General features: G+C 44.4%; 2 protein-coding genes and 1 long non-coding RNA gene across 6 annotated transcripts in view; all 3 read left to right on the top strand.

Annotated features, from left to right (window-relative positions):
• Positions 1–9,058, top strand: part of selenot1a (selenoprotein T, 1a) — a 28,147-nt gene extending 19,089 nt beyond the window's left edge. For 2 of the 4 annotated variants that reach the window (XM_057057949.1, XM_057057950.1), the window contains exons 7-10: positions 7,198–7,552; positions 7,622–7,741; positions 8,194–8,315; positions 8,388–9,058. Coding sequence is in view for 2 of the 4 variants with exons in the window: in XM_057057947.1 (XP_056913927.1) it covers positions 7,288–7,552; positions 7,622–7,741; positions 8,194–8,315; positions 8,388–8,969 (1,089 nt within the window). In the remaining 2 variants the exon portion in view is untranslated. Of the gene's footprint in view, positions 1–7,197; positions 7,553–7,621; positions 7,742–8,193; positions 8,316–8,387 lie in introns of those variants that run through there. The other 2 variants (XM_057057948.1, XM_057057947.1) reach the window with 2 other exon arrangements.
• On the top strand, positions 25–914 carry LOC130539551 (uncharacterized). The gene is made up of 3 exons (XR_008954173.1): positions 25–99; positions 438–561; positions 775–914. It is a non-coding gene; the product is annotated as an uncharacterized LOC130539551 (long non-coding RNA).
• Positions 9,059–10,793: 1,735 nt separating the features above from the next.
• On the top strand, positions 10,794–18,086 carry zgc:153615 (uncharacterized protein LOC777747 homolog). Its single transcript, XM_057057964.1, has 7 exons — positions 10,794–10,951; positions 12,161–12,270; positions 16,272–16,389; positions 16,557–16,763; positions 17,032–17,155; positions 17,235–17,328; positions 17,404–18,086. Exons 1-7 carry the CDS (start codon positions 10,922–10,924, stop codon positions 17,453–17,455), a joined length of 735 nt encoding a protein of 244 aa, XP_056913944.1. The 5' UTR covers positions 10,794–10,921; the 3' UTR covers positions 17,456–18,086.
• Positions 18,087–18,313: the final 227 nt, after the last annotated feature.

Raw genomic sequence — 18,313 nt, 5'->3', positions numbered from 1 at the left:
ATACAGGAACTGGATCGTTTGGATGTGCTGCGCCAAAGTGTGTTTATAAGGAAACAAACTGTATCGACGTGTCGCGGGTTTGTTGGATGGAGTTTTGCAGTTGCGTGATTAAGGATCGTTCTAAGAAGTTTTCCCCAGTGTGGAATAATTTTGATCTTGTGACTCCAAACAAGAGAAATCTTTTTCTCCTCTGAGCATTGTTTACTGTTATACTAATTTTTTTACGGTGGCACGTTGCACTCACTTTATCGGTTTATCAAGTGAATGACCTGTGATACATATGATAGTCAGTTAAAGAGCCTTACAGTTGCTTTATTCATTTTATAGGGTGTCTATTTTTTTAACAAGTGACTGCAATGCGCCACCTTAGTTGTTACTCTGTTCTGGTAAGAGGTTTGAATTGTTTTCAGATAAATTAACTTTTTATGTTATTGTAGGTGAAGTGTCGGCTCTGCTCCACAGAGCTGTCTTACATCAATAAGAGCACTTCATCAATGCTGCGGCATTATAGAGCTCGGCATGGCAATGAAGAATTGGCAGATACTCGTGAGAGAACCCCAGGTATGTTGAAATTCTCTCTAAAAATTGTGATTTAAAAAAAAAACCATGCATGCAAACAGACAGGCCCCAGGCCTGGTATGGAACCTCCAGCCCTTTTGCTGTGAGGCGACAGTGCTAACCATTGTGTCGCCCTATGGCTATTTGATATTGTTTGTAAAAAATTACAGTCCTTTTATTAAGCTTTTGACAAAATATTTCCTTTTTCACTTGCAGTTCCTAACAAGCAAGCAGTGGATGAGGCAGTGGTCAACATGATCATCAAAGACTGTCAGCCTCTCAGCTTTGTTGAAAATGAGGGATTCAGGGAGCCTCTAAAGCTTATTATACCCTCGAATGCTCTACCAAGCAGGAAGGCATGTTTAAGAAATGTTATATTTTTGTACTAACTATATAACTATATTTTATTGGTGTAACAGTATTTGTATGGTTGTTTTCAGACCATCAAGGACTTGGTGAGCCAGAGATGAGGAGGAAAAGAAGAAAACAAAAAAGGACCTCGAGAGCGCCGTTGCTGTTACTTTAACAGCTGATATGTGGACGTCTATGAATATGGAGGCATATCATATCTAGCTGTTACTGGCCACTATGTGGACAAAGAAAGCCATGAACTCCATTCATCAGTCTGGGGAGTGCAGCATTTTCCTCAGAAACACACTGCAGAAAACATTGCCACGGTTAAAAGGAGCCTCATGGAGGAGTGGGGCATAGCGGGAAAGGTCAGGAGTCTTGTCACTGATGCAGCAGCAAACACGACTTCATGTGCTCGAATGCTGCAAATACGGCATACCATTTGTATCGCCCATTCCATGGATTTAATTGTGAGAAAATCATGTGATCAAATCCAACAATACCAGAAATACGCAACAAAACACAACACATTGTGACATACTTTCGATCGAGCGTGACTGCTAAAGAGAAGCTCACTCAAATACAGCAACAGCTGGGAACACCGGTCCATAAATGAATAAACGAGGTGCCAACACGATGGAACAGTACCTTCCAAATGTTTGAAAGAATGACTGAGCAGAAGGAGGCAGTGTAGGTGTCACTGGCCTCATTAAAAACTGACATCACTCCACTGACTCCAGAAGAATGTCAAATCATTGAAGAGATGCTCAGGGTTCTTGCTCCTTCTGACCAAGCCACAAGAGAACTGTGAGGAAAAAAGGGTCTCTGGGTCGAAGGTCATTCCCTTGATGAGAATGCTCCACATTGAGCTTCAACGTCAGACCACAACAGTGACAAAAACAGCTGCTCAACAACTGGCTGAAAACCTGAGAAAGCGGCTAACTGACGCTATTTGTAGCCTGGAATCGCTCAGTGTGATGACCCTTCAACACTGTTGGATCCCAGAGTCAAACCAATTGGATTTGCTAGTCACCAAAAGGCAAGTGAAGCGGTGAAGAGACTGAAGTCGGAGTGTGTGCAAGAAATGAGGAGCCAAGAGCCTGACCCAACAGAAGAAGAGCCTAGCTCTTCACGTGGGTCAGAACCCAGTTCTGGTATGAACATTTCTTTGAGTTTATTCGTATATTTCTGTGGCACTTTGTCATGTGATAATAAACTAATGATTAACAATTTTTTTAGGGCACAATCTCTGGAAAACACTTGATATGGAGGTTGCAGAGACCTAGAAGACCTCTAACGCAACAGCTGACTCCATAATTGAAGTCCAACGCTACCTGGCAGAAGGAAACACGCCCAGAAACCAAGACCCTTTACAATATTGGAAACGGAACCAGAAAACATATCCACATCTGCATCAACTTGCCTTTAAAACTCTGCTCACCATCGTCATCTGCACCGTGTGAGAGAGTATTTTCTAAGGCTGGGGAGCTGGTGTCTCAGAGGAGAAATCGCCACTCCAAAAAATTTTGTTCCTCAATAAAAATTCATAAACTAGTCACTTTTTTTGTCTTTTATTTCATATGATTTAACAATTAAGCTAACAAAAATATGTACATAAGTTAACACACCTGTTGATGGATGTTCTACCAGTGATAGGCAGCTCTATCCTGGACCAGATCAATGGTTCTTTAGTGACAGGTGAAGAGAATTGTGTCTATTTTATTATGTGTTGTACCATATGTTTCTATGTTTAGAAGCACTTTAGAAGTTAGGAATGGTAGAATGTTTAGTAAGTGTAATAAAGGTCAGTTGACCCTTCCTTGACATGATTGTTGTTTAGATAGTTGTAATCAGCAGGAGACACTCAGACGGGAAGTGTTAAACCCTCATCGTAAAACGGGACAGCTCGTTTACTGGTGTTGATAAGTTCCTCTGCAAGAAGGTGAACTTTGAACTGGCCATTTGGGAGACAACGGAGAACGAGGACTGTGTCAGCATCCAATGGGACGGGAAGAAGAAGCCGAGGTCATCCAAGAAGGACTGGATTGGACTGAATTAGCATCAATCATTTACATCTGTGTTTCTATAAAAGACTGGGTCAAGGGATAGTTAGGTTGTCAGACTTCCTGCCCTGGCAATGGACTCTGTTATTGTAGGGTTATGAACTGGCCCGGAGCTCTGTAATATTTGTATCTTGAATTGGTTCTATTGCTAAATACATTTTGAAATTGCCATTGTCATGGTGTTTGGTCCTGAACCTCTCAGGGATAGATTAGATCACATGATCACTCTAGATGGGATCTCATTAACATCTAGTCTCTCTGGGAGGAATCTAGGAGTAACTTTTGATCAAAATCTCTCCTTCAACTCACACATTAAATTAGTCTCTAGAAGTGCCTTTTTTCACTTGAGGAACATCTCAAAGATCAGGAAGCTGCTGACCCACCATGATGCTGAAAAGTTAGTCCATGCTTTTGTTACTTCCAGGCTGGACTATTGTAACTCCTTATTATCAGGGTGTCCAAACAACTCTTTAAGAAGCCTCCAGTTGATCCAAAATGCTGCAGCCAGAGTTCTGACAGGTATTGACCACAGAGGTCACATTACTCCTGTACTGGCGTCTCTTCATTGGCTGCCCATTAAATTTAGAATAATTTTTAAAACCCTTCTTTTGACCTACCAGGTCCTCAGAGGCCTAGCTCCATCCTACCTGGAGGAGCTAGTGACACCTTATCAGCCCAATAGACCGCTCCGCTCTCAGAATGCTGGTCTACTTGTGGTTCAATCAATCAATCAATCAATCTTTATTTATATAGCGTCTTATACAATCAAAATTGTTTCAAGGCGCTTTCCAGAATCCCAGGGCCTGACCCCAGACAAGCAACAGTGGCAAGGAAAAACTCCCCTTTAACAGGAAGAAACCTTGAGCAGGACCAGGCTCATGTAGGGGGACCCTCTGCTGATGGCCGGCTGGGTAAAGAGAGAGGAGAGGAGGGAGGACAGGTAGAGGATAGGATAGGTAGGAGAGGAGAGGGGTAGAGGAGAGGTAGAGTGAAGGGGAGGTAGAGGAGAGGAGAAGGAGGAGGAGGGGAAAGAGGAGAGGAAAGAAGAGGAGAGGGAGAGGAAAAGGAGAAGGAGAGGAGAGGAGAGGAGAGGAGAGGAGAGGAGAGGAGAGGAGAGGGAGAGGAGAGGGAGAGAGAGGAGAGGAGAGGCACAGAGCACAGAAACACACACAAAAAATATGCACAATCACTTCAACGGGGCCGGCGGTCATTATGCAGCTCCGATGGCAGTGATACCTGCAAATAGATAGGGGGGGGGGGAGAAGCAGAAAAACTACACAAGAATCAGCATAACTAGTCTGCTTGATGAGGAGAGGAAAGGAGCGGAAACCATGACCCAGTGGAGTGACAGAGGCCTGTCAGGTGATCATGTTTCCGGACCCGGCAGCCTCGGCCTATAACAGCATAGCTAGAATGTGACCTAATGATTAGACGACCCCCTAAGTATGATAATTTGTCTGTCTATGATAGTAACTGGAACTACTGAATTAGTAACAGTAAGCTTTTTCAAAGAGGTAGGTTTTGAGTCTGATCTTAAAAGTAGCGATGGAGTCAGCCTCCCGTACCTGGACAGGGAGCTGGTTCCAAAGCAGGGGGGCCTGGTAGCTAAATGCTCGGCCCCCCATTCTACTCCTAGAAACTCTGGGAACCACAAGTAGACCAGCATTCTGAGAGCGGAGCGGTCTATTGGGCTGATAGGGTATCACTAGCTCCTCCAGGTAGGATGGAGCTAGGCCTCTGAGGACCTTGTAGGTCAGAAGAAGGGTTTTAAAAGTTATTCTAAATTTAACGGGCAGCCAATGAAGCGACGCCATTACAGGACTTATGTGATCTCTTTTGTCAATACCTGTCAGAACTCTGGCTGCAGCATTTTGGATCAACTGGAGGCTTCTTAAAGAGTTGTTTGGACACCCTGATAATAAGGAGTTACAGTAGTCCAGCCTGGAAGTAACAAATGCATGGACTAACTTTTCAGCATCAGGCTGCATCAGTAGCTTCCTGATCTTTGAGATGTTCCTCAAGTGAAAAAAGGCACTTCTAGAGACTAATTTAATGTGTGAGTTGAAGGAGAGATTTTGATCAAAAGTTACTCCTAGATTCCTCACAGAGAGACTAGATGTTAATGAGATCCCATCTAGAGTGATCATGTGATCTAATCTATCCCTGAGAGGTTCAGGACCAAACACCATGACCTCAGTTTTTCCTGGGTTAAGGAGGAGGAAATTTGAAGACATCCAGGACTTTATGTCTTTAAGACAGGTCTGGAGCTTCACTAACTTCTCTGTCTCCTCGGGTTTCATGGATAAATAGAGCTGAGTGTCATCAGCATAGCAATGAAAATTTATCCCATGCTGCCGAATAATGTTCCCTAAGGGAAGCATGTACAATGTGAAGAGGATTGGTCCGAGTACGGAACCTTGAGGAACTCCATGGCTAACCCTACTGTATGAGGAGGGAACGCCGTGGACATGGGCAAACTGGTATCTATCAGATAAGTATGATCTAAACCAGTCTAGTGCTGTCCCTTTAATCCCAATCACATGTTCCAGTCTCTGTAACAGGATGCTGTGATCAACTGTATCAAAAGCAGCACTGAGGTCCAGCAGAACCAGCATAGAGACCAGTCCATGATCGGAAGCTATGAGAAGATCATTAGTGACTTTAAGAAGTGCTGTTTCTGTGCTGTGGTGAGCTCTAAAGCCTGACTGAAACATCTCAAACAGGCTGTTCCTCTGCAGGTGCTCCAGTAACTGAGTCACCACCACCTTCTCTAGAACTTTAGAGATAAAAGGAAGGTTGGATATTGGCCTATAATTTGCCAAGACATCAGGATCCAGTGATGGTTTTTTAAGCAACGGCTTAATCACTGCCACCTTGTAGGACCGGGGTACATAACCTGACACTAAAGAACCATTGATCTGGTCCAGGATAGAACTGCCTATCAGTGGTAGAACATCCTTCAACAGGTGTGTTGGGATGGGATCTAAAAGACACGTAGTGGTCTTGGATTTCTGAATTAGCGATGACGCCTCAGAAAAATATATGGTTCCCAGAGTCTCTAGGGGTAGAATGGGGGGCCGAGCATTTAGCTACCAGGCCCCCCTGCTATGGAACCAGCTCCCTGTCCAGGCCCCCCTGCTATGGAACCAGCTCCCTGTCCAGGCCCCCCTGCTGTGGAACCAGCTCCCTGTCCAGGCCCCCCTGCTATGGAACCAGCTCCCTGTCCAGGCCCCCCTGCTATGAAACCAGCTCCCTGTCCAGGCCCCCCTGCTGTGGAACCAGCTCCCTGTCCAGGCCCCCCTGCTATGGATCCAGCTCCCTGTCCAGGCCCCCCTGCTATGGAACCAGCTCCCTGTCCAGGTACGGGAGGCTGACTCCATCGCTACTTTTAAGGTCAGACTTAAAACCTTCCTCTTTGAAAAAGCTTATTATCACTAATTCTGTAGTTCCAGTTACTATCATAGACAGACAAATTATCATACTTAGAGGCTGCTGGGGTCTTCCCTCCCCTCCTCTCCTTCTCCTTCTCCTTCTTCTTCTCCTCTCCCCTCCTCTCCTCTCCTCTCCTCTCTCCTCCTCTCCTCTCCTCTCCTCTCCTCTCCTCTCCTCTCCTCTCCTCTCCTCTCCTCTCCTCTCCCTCCCCTCCTCTCCTTCTCCTTCTCCTTCTCCTTCTCCTTCTCCTTCTCCTTCTCCCCTCCCATCCTCTCCTCTCAGGCCCTGGGATTCTGGAAAGCGCCTCAAAACAATTTTCATTGTATAGGACACTATATAAATAAAGATTTATTTGATTTGAAGTGATTTAAAAATTGTGACTCTGAATTGTAACTCAAATTTGCTATATTTTACATACCAACTCAGTTTAGCATTTACACAAACAAGGAATTTACCTGCAATGATTTTAACGACTGCAGGGGTCAGTATTGAGTGACCAACACAGTATCAATACAGTGCCGACACAGTTTGTGTCGTGTGTCAAAACACTCCTTGAGGTATCATCATCCCATCACCACTGTGATGCACCAATGAGTGAAAAGAGCTGAAACCTGCTGAGTTCCAGAGCAGAGGGCACAGCGCACAAACCAGTTCTTCTCAGTTTTGTTTTTTATGTGGAAGGAACGGTTGTACTGTAAATAGATTTACAGAAACTGTTACACATCAGATACAGCCTATATATGAAAACAGATGTTTGTACATATTTCTTACATGGACAATGAACCCGCTGCAGCTGAAGCCAATGACCATCAGTCATCAACCCGCAGCTGAACGCTTGAAAAGTGCCGCTTCAGGCATCAGTGTGTTGTTTCCAGGAGTTACGATGGCAACCAAAGGAAAAAGGAAGCGCTCCTCTCTTTGCTTGGCTGTGATTCTGTTCTTCGTTTCGCATTTTGCGCGAACGGCGGAAAGTTTTCGGCTGAGTAAAACAGAAAAAAGCGCAGCAGCGGCGGATTTCAAGCCCGGGAGGATCGTGTTCGGGAATATCTTTGACAAAACGTCCGGAGTCGACGCGCCGGTCGAGGATGGAGCCCACATCTCGCCCTCTTCCACAGAGGGGGACGTCAACTACCAGGGCGACTACCCAGGTTAGGATCACCGACTCATACTTTGTTCAACTCGGACATGGCTAACTCAGCTGTAATCTCTGTTAACAGGCCTCCAAACCAACATTCCCGATAACATGAAGTTCATGAACCCTTCTGTGCTGTGCGGTCTGAACAAGATGAAGTTCATGGCTCAGGGAGCCGATGCCCAGCAGTTTTCGATGGATCCAGGTGAATTTGTCTCGTCTACTACCCTGCAGGGGTGAAATAACTTGGTTAGTCTTGGACTGAGTGAGTTGGCTCTGGTTTTGTAAATCATTAAGCTTCCATGCAGTCTTTGGGGGCTCATGATGCCAATTCACCTGTCATAACAGCACGGTGAGCTGGGTAAACATTTTAAATGGCTGGCAATAGAAAATGCCAACTGTGCTGCTCTTGCCTCCATGAAATGGAAAGGAGGCTTCTCCACCCCCGTCCAGCAAGAAGCCCAAAAGACCATGTCTTCAAGGAGAACTGCTGGCTTGGGAAGCTATGAACAGGGGTGGAAATGATGAAGCCCAAGTCTTTAAACTTGTCCTTGACCCTCAAGATGTCTGCTCAGATTGTATTGGAGTAAAAATGTGCAAGTGGTTTAATTTCAGCTGTTTAAATGGTTTTGTAAATTCTGGTTTCATCTTTCACAGGAGCTTCTGGACTGCCTGTACCACTACCCAATGTCCCCTCCACTTGTGGCTATGACACACAGTGGAATTCCCCTTCACTGTCCATGGTAGTTCCTTATAATGGCTGTTTCATGATTATCACGGTAAGGCTAGCTGATTGATCAAATGCTTGGATAACATCAGCATTTGTTGAGGAAATATGAACTCTTTCCTAGGGTGGATACTACGTGCTGCCGATGCTTTGGTACAACATACAGTTTTCACTGTGGTGTCCAATGTCTTCATGGGGTCAGCCACCTCCTATGCAAGCTGCTGCCACAACCCCCCCACCGGTGTCACAGCCTCAGTATCATCCTTTCTGGAACCTTCCTTTTCAGATGCCTCAACAGGTCAAACATCCCCCCTGGATCCTTCCTTCTGGGCAGATGCCTCAAGCCATGCCGTTCCCAAACCTGCCTTTCTGGAATCCCTATTTTTACCCAACCACGATGCCAAAAACCACAACCATACCTCCATCTCAGACAAGTACTTTGCCAAGCCCTGGTGGACAGGTCCCATTTAATCCTATACAATTTCCCTATCCATGGGGTCTTCCGATGTTTCCACCAGGTGGTGCGTTCCCAGTTAAAACAAAGCCTAATCAGCCGATGCCTCCATTTGGTCCTGGTTATCCCTTCCCTTACCAATACAATGTTCCACCTGTGTTCAATCCTTTTCCCATCCCTCCAGCAAAACCCAACCACCCCCCATTTAAATTTCCCTTTAATTTTCCAATGAAATTGCCATACCATTCTTAATTTGTCACTGCCTTTCAAAGATGTAGGGAGCTGCATGTTACTGATCTTTTCAACATGTATTGACCAATAAAGTGAAAATCCAGAGTAAATGTGTCCTGACTTGTGATTTACCTCTTTAAAAGGTTCATTTAAAATTTCTTTTGGATTATGCTGTCATGACTTGGCTGCATTCCTGAGATTAGATGTTCTCATGCTTTAGCAGTGACTGGGAACTCATTGAGATGTAATGCTACTCACACTCAGTACAGTGCCTAATTGTCAAATATTGTACAAAGGCAATGCCATTTCCTCTTGAGGCTTTTTGATTCTTAACTGGATGGTTAGGCTAACACTGACAGCATCACAATGGCCTGTTTGGTATTGTAGAAAACTCCTACATCTAATGTAAATTTGTAGGTGTAAGATGCAGGCCTCATTCAACACAAGGGGAAATTACTGTTTACTACATGGGTTCCAAACATCCAATGTGTTCATGCAGTCAATTAGAGGCCAAATCATTATCTGAGGTCATCAACTCACAGGGCTGCTGTAGTGAAGAGACTCAGCTCTGATTCTATTCATCCAGCTGCCCTGAGAAGTTTGAGTTCTCATGTGACATAAAAAGGCAAAATTGTAAGTTATGTTACAATGGTCCTCAAACATTGTAAACTGACCAACTTAATGGAATGAAAGACACTTCTTTTGCTTCTCAGGGCTGTTGGCATCCAGATTGTTGCATTACTGCCACCTTTTGGTCTCTTCTCACTTATCCATCCATGCATCCTTTCTACTAGACCAGTACAGGTCAGAAACATAAACCTGAGTCTACACAGTTCAAAATGGGGAAATCCTGCAAAGATCTTGTTGATCCTTCCTCATAGAAGCAGTCGACCTTTTGTCGTCTACATCTGGCTTGTTCTGGTTTATTTTGCTGCTTTTGAGTTCTCAGGCCTCAGTTTACATTTTACAGCAAAGGTGTGATTTCTTTGACCCAAAATATTAAAGATTTATCTGCATAAGTCTGGAATCATCACAGCCACATGGATCATTTCAGGGATCTATGTCTTCAGAGGTGATTTTCCGTGCAGGTGCTCAACACGATATGGTTTGATGGAAAACTTCAACATCTACATTCACGTAGACCGAGAGGGTTTTTCACAAAGGGCCAAGAACGATTGGTGGGAGGACTGTGGAGATGATGGTGACTGTGATCTACAGAGAGGGTACATGGTGAAGAGCTGCAGCTGGGCTGCTCCAGCTGCACAGGCCAGGCCCAAAGCTCCCACAGTGGTTGGCAAATCAGGCTTCCCAGCACCTCCGAGTCAGTAGTATAGATGCATGTTTACCTTTGTTGTGCAGTATGTGATGATGGATTGGCTTCCAAAGGCTGGTTGTGCGCTTGTGCGGTTGTGTGGTTGTGTGGTTGTGCGTGTCCTCGGCACCCTGCACATCTCTGCTGCGGCTCATCACACCAGTCTGTGAACTGGAAGAGATTCCGTGTGGAGATGACGCAAACACAGAATCTGAGAGACGATTCGGTGCTTTGAGTGGTTTTCATTAAAGTCTGTCAGTGTTTGGATGGTGCATTGTTCAGATGAGATTTTCAGCCCAGCGCCTCACACACCTCCGTTGGTGAGCCACCCCCCAACAGGCCATTCTGTCGTTCCTTTTATTAAAAACAAGAGATAAAGGGGACAAAGAAGGGTAATATAATGAAGATGGAGGGAGAGATAGGATCAGAGATAGGAGCTGTGGCAGCAGTGAGCAGCGCTCCCTCTATCCTCCCGCCCTCCCTCCTTCCATCCTCCCATCCCTCCCTCCTCCTCCACTTCCGTCTCTGCCCACTCTCTACCCCTCCCTGCCTCCCTCGCTCTCCTGCCCGGAGCTGCAGTATATGAGAGGGTCTCCTGGGTCTGGCTTCACTGCAGTGTGTAGAAGGGAAGGGCGGCTCTTGCAGTACGATGCGCTGAAGGATGGTGCACCAGGAGAAACGTGTTTACCAGGTGTGTGACGCTGCCTTTGAATGCTTTTGGTGTTGGGGAGGGATGTTCTCGCTGTGTGTGGCCTCATCCTGACAGCTTTCCCTGACAGGTATCCATCATGTTGATGAAGCTGCCACGACAGACCTGTGATGCTGCGCATGTGTGTGTGTGTCTGTCCCGTATGTGCTGTTTTGAGCTATTTATTTCGTAATATTATGTATTATTATATTCATATTTGCTATTTATAGAAATCTAGTTAATTTCTATGGCCCAGAATCCCAAATCGAGGCGTTAACATGGTGACTTTTAGAACAACAAAATGAATGATGAATCAAATGTCGACCATGTGTGCGTCTGGATAAACCGCTAGTCATCCGATCAGGACGTTTGGCAGCCGTTGGTTTGATGCCAGTTTTAATGCCTTTTTTATGTTTCAGAATGGAAAATCAAGCATTACACCTTCTGATTCACTCTGGTTTGATATAATTTAAGATCCAGAAAAGATCTGGACAGAGACGAGCTGCCAGCCGGACGAGAATGACTCTGCAGTTTCACCAGTCCTGACTGGATAATGGCTGCTGTCTGTGTTGGGATGGTTTTGAAATTCCTATTTTAGTGGTCAAAAAAGACCTTCAACTTCTGTTGCTGCTGGGAAAAGGAATCAGCTTTTTTTCTTTTCTTGTTGTCAAGGATATAGCCTGGATGCTATTCACTCCGAATCGTTGTTATGCTGTTATCGATAATGTCTTTCATCTATTTTCTTTGATGTGTTAGTAAAGGAGAGCAGCCACGTTCCTTCACGCTCTGCAGCCTGAGCGGGACAACGTGCCCTTTTCAACAGGTGGCAAATACAGCCTGGAGTTGATTGTAGCACAACCACAAGGACGTTCTCTTCCTGGGGGCCCACCACATTTCACACCCCCACTTGATGCTTTATGGCGACAGCAGCACCAGAGAACGCTCCACCGTCGGGAGTCTGATTTATACGTGTGGATGTGATCCTAAAGCTGAATCCAGATCTGTTAAGATGCTGTTTGTTCCATTTTCATCTCACCTCCTCCACTAAGCTAGCATGATGGCTACAGCATATTCAGGCTTTGATGTCAGCGCTCAGCTCTGCAGGTCCTCCTCGTCGTGCCTGATTACGCACTTGATCAATCAAGCAGCCGATGGCAACAGCACTTTTCCTGACATTTCCTGTATTAATGTCATTTTTCTTCTCCTCGGAAGGCCCAGAGGAATGAGAGGGAGTCCATAAGGCAGAAACTTGCCCTTGGCAGTTTCTATGACGACGAGCCAGTCATCTACACCAGCGGCAGCAGAAAGGGCCCATCCTCCCGGTGAGTTTGGGATGGAGAGAGTCTGTCGAAGCAGCGCGCTGCAGGTTTGATCTGCATGAACATGAACGACACCGACAGGATTATCAGCTCGGTTCAGATCAAAAATCTTCAAATGATCCATCAAAAGAAGTGAAGGCTCCCAGAATTTCATGGTTTTTCTGATCAGCACAAAAATAGAAACCAAACCTGCGAACGTTCAGCTCTGATTGGACAGTGAGAATAGAATGGTTCTGAGGAAGAAACAAGAACTGGTTCAGCTTCAAAACACACCCAGAACAAGGTGGCAAATCCTATAGCTCCAGATATTCTATAGCTTCGGTTATTCTATAGTTTCAGTTATTCTATAGCTTCAGATATTCTATAGCTTCAGATATTCTATAGCTTCAGATATACTACAGCTTCAGATATTCTATAGTTTCAGTTATTCTATAGCTTCAGTTATTCTATAGCTTCAGATATTCTATAGTTTCAGTTATTCTATAGCTTCAGATATTATATAGCTTCAGTTATTCTATAGTTTCAGTTATTCTATAGCTTCAGTTATTCTATAGCTTCAGATATACTACAGCTTCAGATAGACTATAGCTTCAGTTATTCTATAGCTTCAGATAGACTATAGCTTCAGTTATTCTATAGCTTCAGATAGACTATAGCTTCAGTTATTATATAGCTTCATGTATTCTATAGCTCCAGATATACTATAGCTTCAGTTATTCTACAGCTTCAGTTATTATATAGCTTCATGTATTCTATAGCTCCAGATATACTATAGCTTCAGTTATTCTACAGCTTCAGTTATTCTATAGTTTCAGATATTCTATACCTTCAGTTATTCTATAGCTTCAGATAGACTATACCTTCAGTTATTCTGTAGCTTCAGATATACTATAGCTTCAGTTATTCTATAGCTTCAGATAGACTATAGCTTCAGTTATTCTATAGCTCCAGATATTCTATAGCTTCAGTTATACTATAGCTTCAGTTATTTTATAGCTTCAGATATTCTATAGCTTCAGTTATTCTATAATTTCAGATATTCTATACCTTCAGTTATTCTATAGCTTCAGATATTCTATACCTTCAGTTATTCTATAGCTTCAGATATTCTATAGCTTCAGATATACTACAGCTTCAGATATTCTATAGTTTCAGTTATTCTATAGCTTCAGTTATTCTATAGCTTCAGATATTCTATAGTTTCAGTTATTCTATAGCTTCAGATATTATATAGCTTCAGTTATTCTATAGTTTCAGTTATTCTATAGCTTCAGTTATTCTATAGCTTCAGATATACTACAGCTTCAGATAGACTATAGCTTCAGTTATTCTATAGCTTCAGATAGACTATAGCTTCAGTTATTCTATAGCTTCAGATAGACTATAGCTTCAGTTATTATATAGCTTCATGTATTCTATAGCTCCAGATATACTATAGCTTCAGTTATTCTACAGCTTCAGTTATTATATAGCTTCATGTATTCTATAGCTCCAGATATACTATAGCTTCAGTTATTCTACAGCTTCAGTTATTCTATAGTTTCAGATATTCTATACCTTCAGTTATTCTATAGCTTCAGATAGACTATACCTTCAGTTATTCTGTAGCTTCAGATATACTATAGCTTCAGTTATTCTATAGCTTCAGATAGACTATAGCTTCAGTTATTCTATAGCTCCAGATATTCTATAGCTTCAGTTATACTATAGCTTCAGTTATTTTATAGCTTCAGATATTCTATAGCTTCAGTTATTCTATAATTTCAGATATTCTATACCTTCAGTTATTCTATAGCTTCAGATATTCTATAGCTTCAGTTATACTATAGCTTCAGATAGACTATAGCTTCAGTTATTCTATAGCTTCAGATAGACTATACCTTCAGATATTCTATAGCTTCAGATAGACTATAGCTTCAGTTATTCTATAGCTTCAGTTATTCTATAGTTTCAGATATTCTATAGCTTCAGATATTCTATAGCTTCCGATAGACTATAGCTTCAGTTATTCTATAGTTTCAGATATTCTATACCTTCAGTTATTCTATAGCTTCAGATATTCTATAGCTTCAGTTATACTATAGCTTCAGATATTCTATAGCTTCAGTTATTATATAGCTTCATGTATTCTATAGCTCCAGATATACTATAGCTTCAGTTATTCTACAGCTTCAGTTATTCTATAGTTTCAGATATTCTATACCTTCAGTTATTCTATAGCTTCAGATAGACTATACCTTCAGTTGTTCTGTAGCTTCAGATATACTATAGCTTCAGTTATTCTACAGCTTCAGTTATTCTATAGTTTCAGATATTCTATACCTTCAGTTATTCTATAGCTTCAGATAGACTATACCTTCAGTTGTTCTGTAGCTTCAGATATTCTATAGCTTCAGATAGACTATAGCTTCAGTTATTCTATAGCTCCAGATATTCTATAGCTTCAGTTATACTATAGCTTCAGTTATTTTATAGCTTCAGATATTCTATAGCTTCAGATATTCTATAATTTCAGATATTCTATACCTTCAGTTATTCTATAGCTTCAGATAGACTATAGCTTCAGTTATACTATAGTTTCAGATATTCTATAGCTTCAGTTATACTATAGCTTCAGATAGACTATAGCTTCAGTTATTCTATAGCTTCAGATAGACTATACCTTCAGATATTCTATAACTTCAGATAGACTATAGCTTCAGTTATTCTATAGCTCCAGATATTCTATAGCTTCAGATATTCTATAGCTTCAGATATTCTATAGCTTCCGATAGACTATAGCTTCAGTTATTCTATAGTTTCAGATATTCTATACCTTCAGTTATTCTATAGCTTCAGATATTCTATAGCTTCAGTTATACTATAGCTTCAGATATTCTATAGCTTCAGTTATTCTATAGCTTCAGTTATTCTATAGCTTCAGATATTCTATAGCTTCAGATAGACTATAGCTTCAGTTATTCTATAGCTCCAGATATTCTATAGCTTCAGATAGACTATAGCTTCAGTTATACTATAGCTTCAGATATACTATAGCTTCAGATAGACTATAGCTTCAGATATACTATAGCTTCAGATATACTATAGCTTCAGTTATTCTATAGCTTCAGATAGACTATAGCTTCAGATATTCTAGAGCTTCAGATATAGTATATTTCTATATTGAAGTTTTTCTATATATGTATTCAATGTAAAAATCTTTTCAGTTTATCTTCCTGAAATAATGCTGTACATTTCTGTACATTTCAGCACGCCTGTGACACGACTTAGATCTGAAAGGGTTTTTCGTGTTGTAGAGTTGGTTCCTGAGAAGTTGCAGTTTCGTGATTGTAGCTGAGGTTTGTGGGAACACCTTCGTGATACATCATGTTGAGTGAAGCGTCGCCGGGGCAACGAGCTGCTCCTGACAAGCTTCCTTTGTGCTGCTTTGACCTTCAGCAGGGCTGCTTTCTTTGATGTTGAAACATGCTGGTTGAATGTGTTTCTGTCTGGTCTCTGTGTGCCAGAAAGAGGAAGTGATCGCTGCTACGAGTCAGTGGCTGCTGTCGATGGATGATCAGGTGACCTCCAGTGGAGACAGGGCTTCACCAGGGCTGGAAATTCCACCAGTGTGGCCAGCTGGTTACTGTTGTCATGGCTGATTTCACAAGGGCTGGTCAGAAGTTCATTCAATGGTGTTCAGAGCTCAGGGAAAGACTGAGGTTTACACACTGTAGGGTGTGTGTGTGTGTGTGTGAGAGAGAGAGAGAGAGAGAGAGAGAGAGAGAGAGAGAGAGAGAGAGAAGGCCCAAACAACAATGTTCTGCTGCAGAAATTCAGGTGGAACGACTGGACCTTCTGCTGGTCCAGTTAAACCTGTTAAACTGAAGGTGGTGTTCAGAGTCTCTGTGACTATGAAACAATCTCACTGTCATTTGTGGGAAATTTGGAGCTTCACATCAAAGCAGCCTCGGATGAAGGAGTGAAGAACAACCTTCCTGATTGGTTGTTTTTGTTGCTCTCAGGCAGCAGAGCGGCGTCAACCTGCAGGTGTGTTTCATCAATGACAGCAGCAGCGACAAAGACAGCGATGCAGAGGACAGCAGGACAGAGACCAGCCTGGACACCCCGCTCTCACCTGTGGTACGCAACACCCCCCACTCTCACCTGTGTTACGCAACACCCCCCACTCTCACCTGTGTTACGCAACACCCCCCACTCTCACCTGTGTTACGCAACATCCCCCACTCTCACCTGTGTTACGCAACACACCCTCCCCCGCATTAAACCTCCAACCACTTCCTCTCTAGAGCAAGCAGAGTTCTTCCTTATCGGACCGAGACACGGCGGAGGAGGACTCGGACCCGCTGGATGACTGTGGCGGGTTCTGGCGGGTCCAGAGGAGGCTGCAGGAGGAGGCGCGGGTGGCGTTGGCTCTGGCTCGGCCGATGGCGCGCATGCAGGTGGAGGTGGAGCGGCAGATCCAGATGCACAGACGCTCACCTGTCGCTGATTTGGTCAGTCTGAGAATCAAACGAGCTCTTTGTCTTCCATGAAAATAAAATCCTCAAACCCACCATCCAAGAGGTGGACACAGCACATTGTCTCACAGCACATTGTCTCACAGCACATTGTCTCACAGCACATTGTCTCACAGCACATTGTCTCACAGCACATGACGGGGGGGACGTGCGTGTGCACGTCTGCGCGCTCGTTAGAAACCCCCCTTCTTGCAGACATGATGTGCGCTGTGAATTCCTCATCGGTGTCTGTCCACACGCGCAGCTTCCCCACCTGCCCCACGTCAGCGAGGGCCTGATGAAGAGGAACCTGAGGCGCGGGGACATGAGGGACATGAGCCTGGGACAGCTGCAGGTCATCACCAACGACTTCCACGCCCAGATTCAGAGTGAGTAGAGCGCCGATGGAGATGAAGCTGATGTTCTGGCCAGAGAACGGCGGGCTGAAGCCTGATGCTGCTCACGCAGGTCTGAACGAGGAGCTGGTGCAGCTGCTGCTGCTGAGAGACGAGCTGCACGTGGAGCAGGACGCCATGTTGGTGGACATAGAGGACCTCACCAGGTGGGTCCGTCCGTCCTCACTGTCTTTCTTCTTTCCTGGCCACGCTCTAAAGTCCATCCCCCTGTGCCCCAACAGGCAGGCTCACAGACACCAGAGGCACCAGGCACAGAAAGCTCTCTCCAAATAAGCCCCTCCTCCTCCTCCTCGCTCGCCGCCGTCGTCCTCGTCGTCTTCACCTTCACGGACTGTCGCTGTCACGAACGAACGTCCATCCGTCTGGCCGGTGTGGCGCGGTGGTCGCATCACGCCGGCACGCCAACGCTCACGGGAAGGAGGCAGCTTATCTGAGAGGGTTCCGTCAGCTGAAGCTGCCCGGCGCGTCGTTTCCTCACCTCCTTCACACTGTTGCACGTCCCTCTCGTGCACGTGACTGATGACCTCCGCCTGCACGCGCCCCGCTCTTCACTCGTCTCCGGAAGCCGCCATCGGTGTCCCGGCAACCCTCCTCTGGGCTGCTCAGGTCTGACTGGGAGCTGCGGCAGTCGGATCCGTCCGCTTGTCTGAGCCAAGGAAAGAGAAAAAGATGCAAATGATTTAATGTGCATGTTGGCAGGAAGTGGTCGTCATGGCGACGCCCCCTTAGTCCTGCTCCTTTAGAAAGACAGAAGCAAGTCAGCTGGATCCAGATCACAGCTGGACCCAGCTCATCTCATCCATGAAGGCTGCTGGAGCATCCATGACGTCCACGCAGCCCCTCCCCCCACATCAGCAGTGAATGTAACCATGGAGACGCTATAAATACAGAGAAATGTTCCAGATGTGTGGAGTTGGCTTCCTTTCTCACCCTCACACACACACACACACACACACCCTCATACACACACAAACACTCACACACACCCTCACACACACACACACACACACACACACACACACCCACACACACACACACACAAACACACACACACACACACTCACACACACACCCTCATACACACACACACACACTCACACACACACACAAACACACACACACACACACAAA

Source organism: Takifugu flavidus, chromosome 15, assembly GCF_003711565.1.
Source record: "Takifugu flavidus isolate HTHZ2018 chromosome 15, ASM371156v2, whole genome shotgun sequence".
NCBI classification, from domain to species: domain Eukaryota; kingdom Metazoa; phylum Chordata; class Actinopteri; order Tetraodontiformes; family Tetraodontidae; genus Takifugu; species Takifugu flavidus.
The sequence above is the reverse complement of the archived record's forward strand: the minus strand, read 5'-3'. Positions and strand labels throughout refer to the sequence as shown.

Bases quoted from the DNA above. Each gene is read 5' to 3' on its own strand.
- zgc:153615 (XM_057057964.1), top strand. From the start codon at position 10,922: ATGGTGCACCAGGAGAAACGTGTTTACCAG. The intron at 10,952-12,160 runs GTGTGTGACGCT...TCTCCTCGGAAG, and splicing joins AGGAGAAACGTGTTTACCAG to GCCCAGAGGAATGAGAGGGA. The intron at 16,764-17,031 runs GTCAGTCTGAGA...CCACACGCGCAG, and splicing joins GCTCACCTGTCGCTGATTTG to CTTCCCCACCTGCCCCACGT.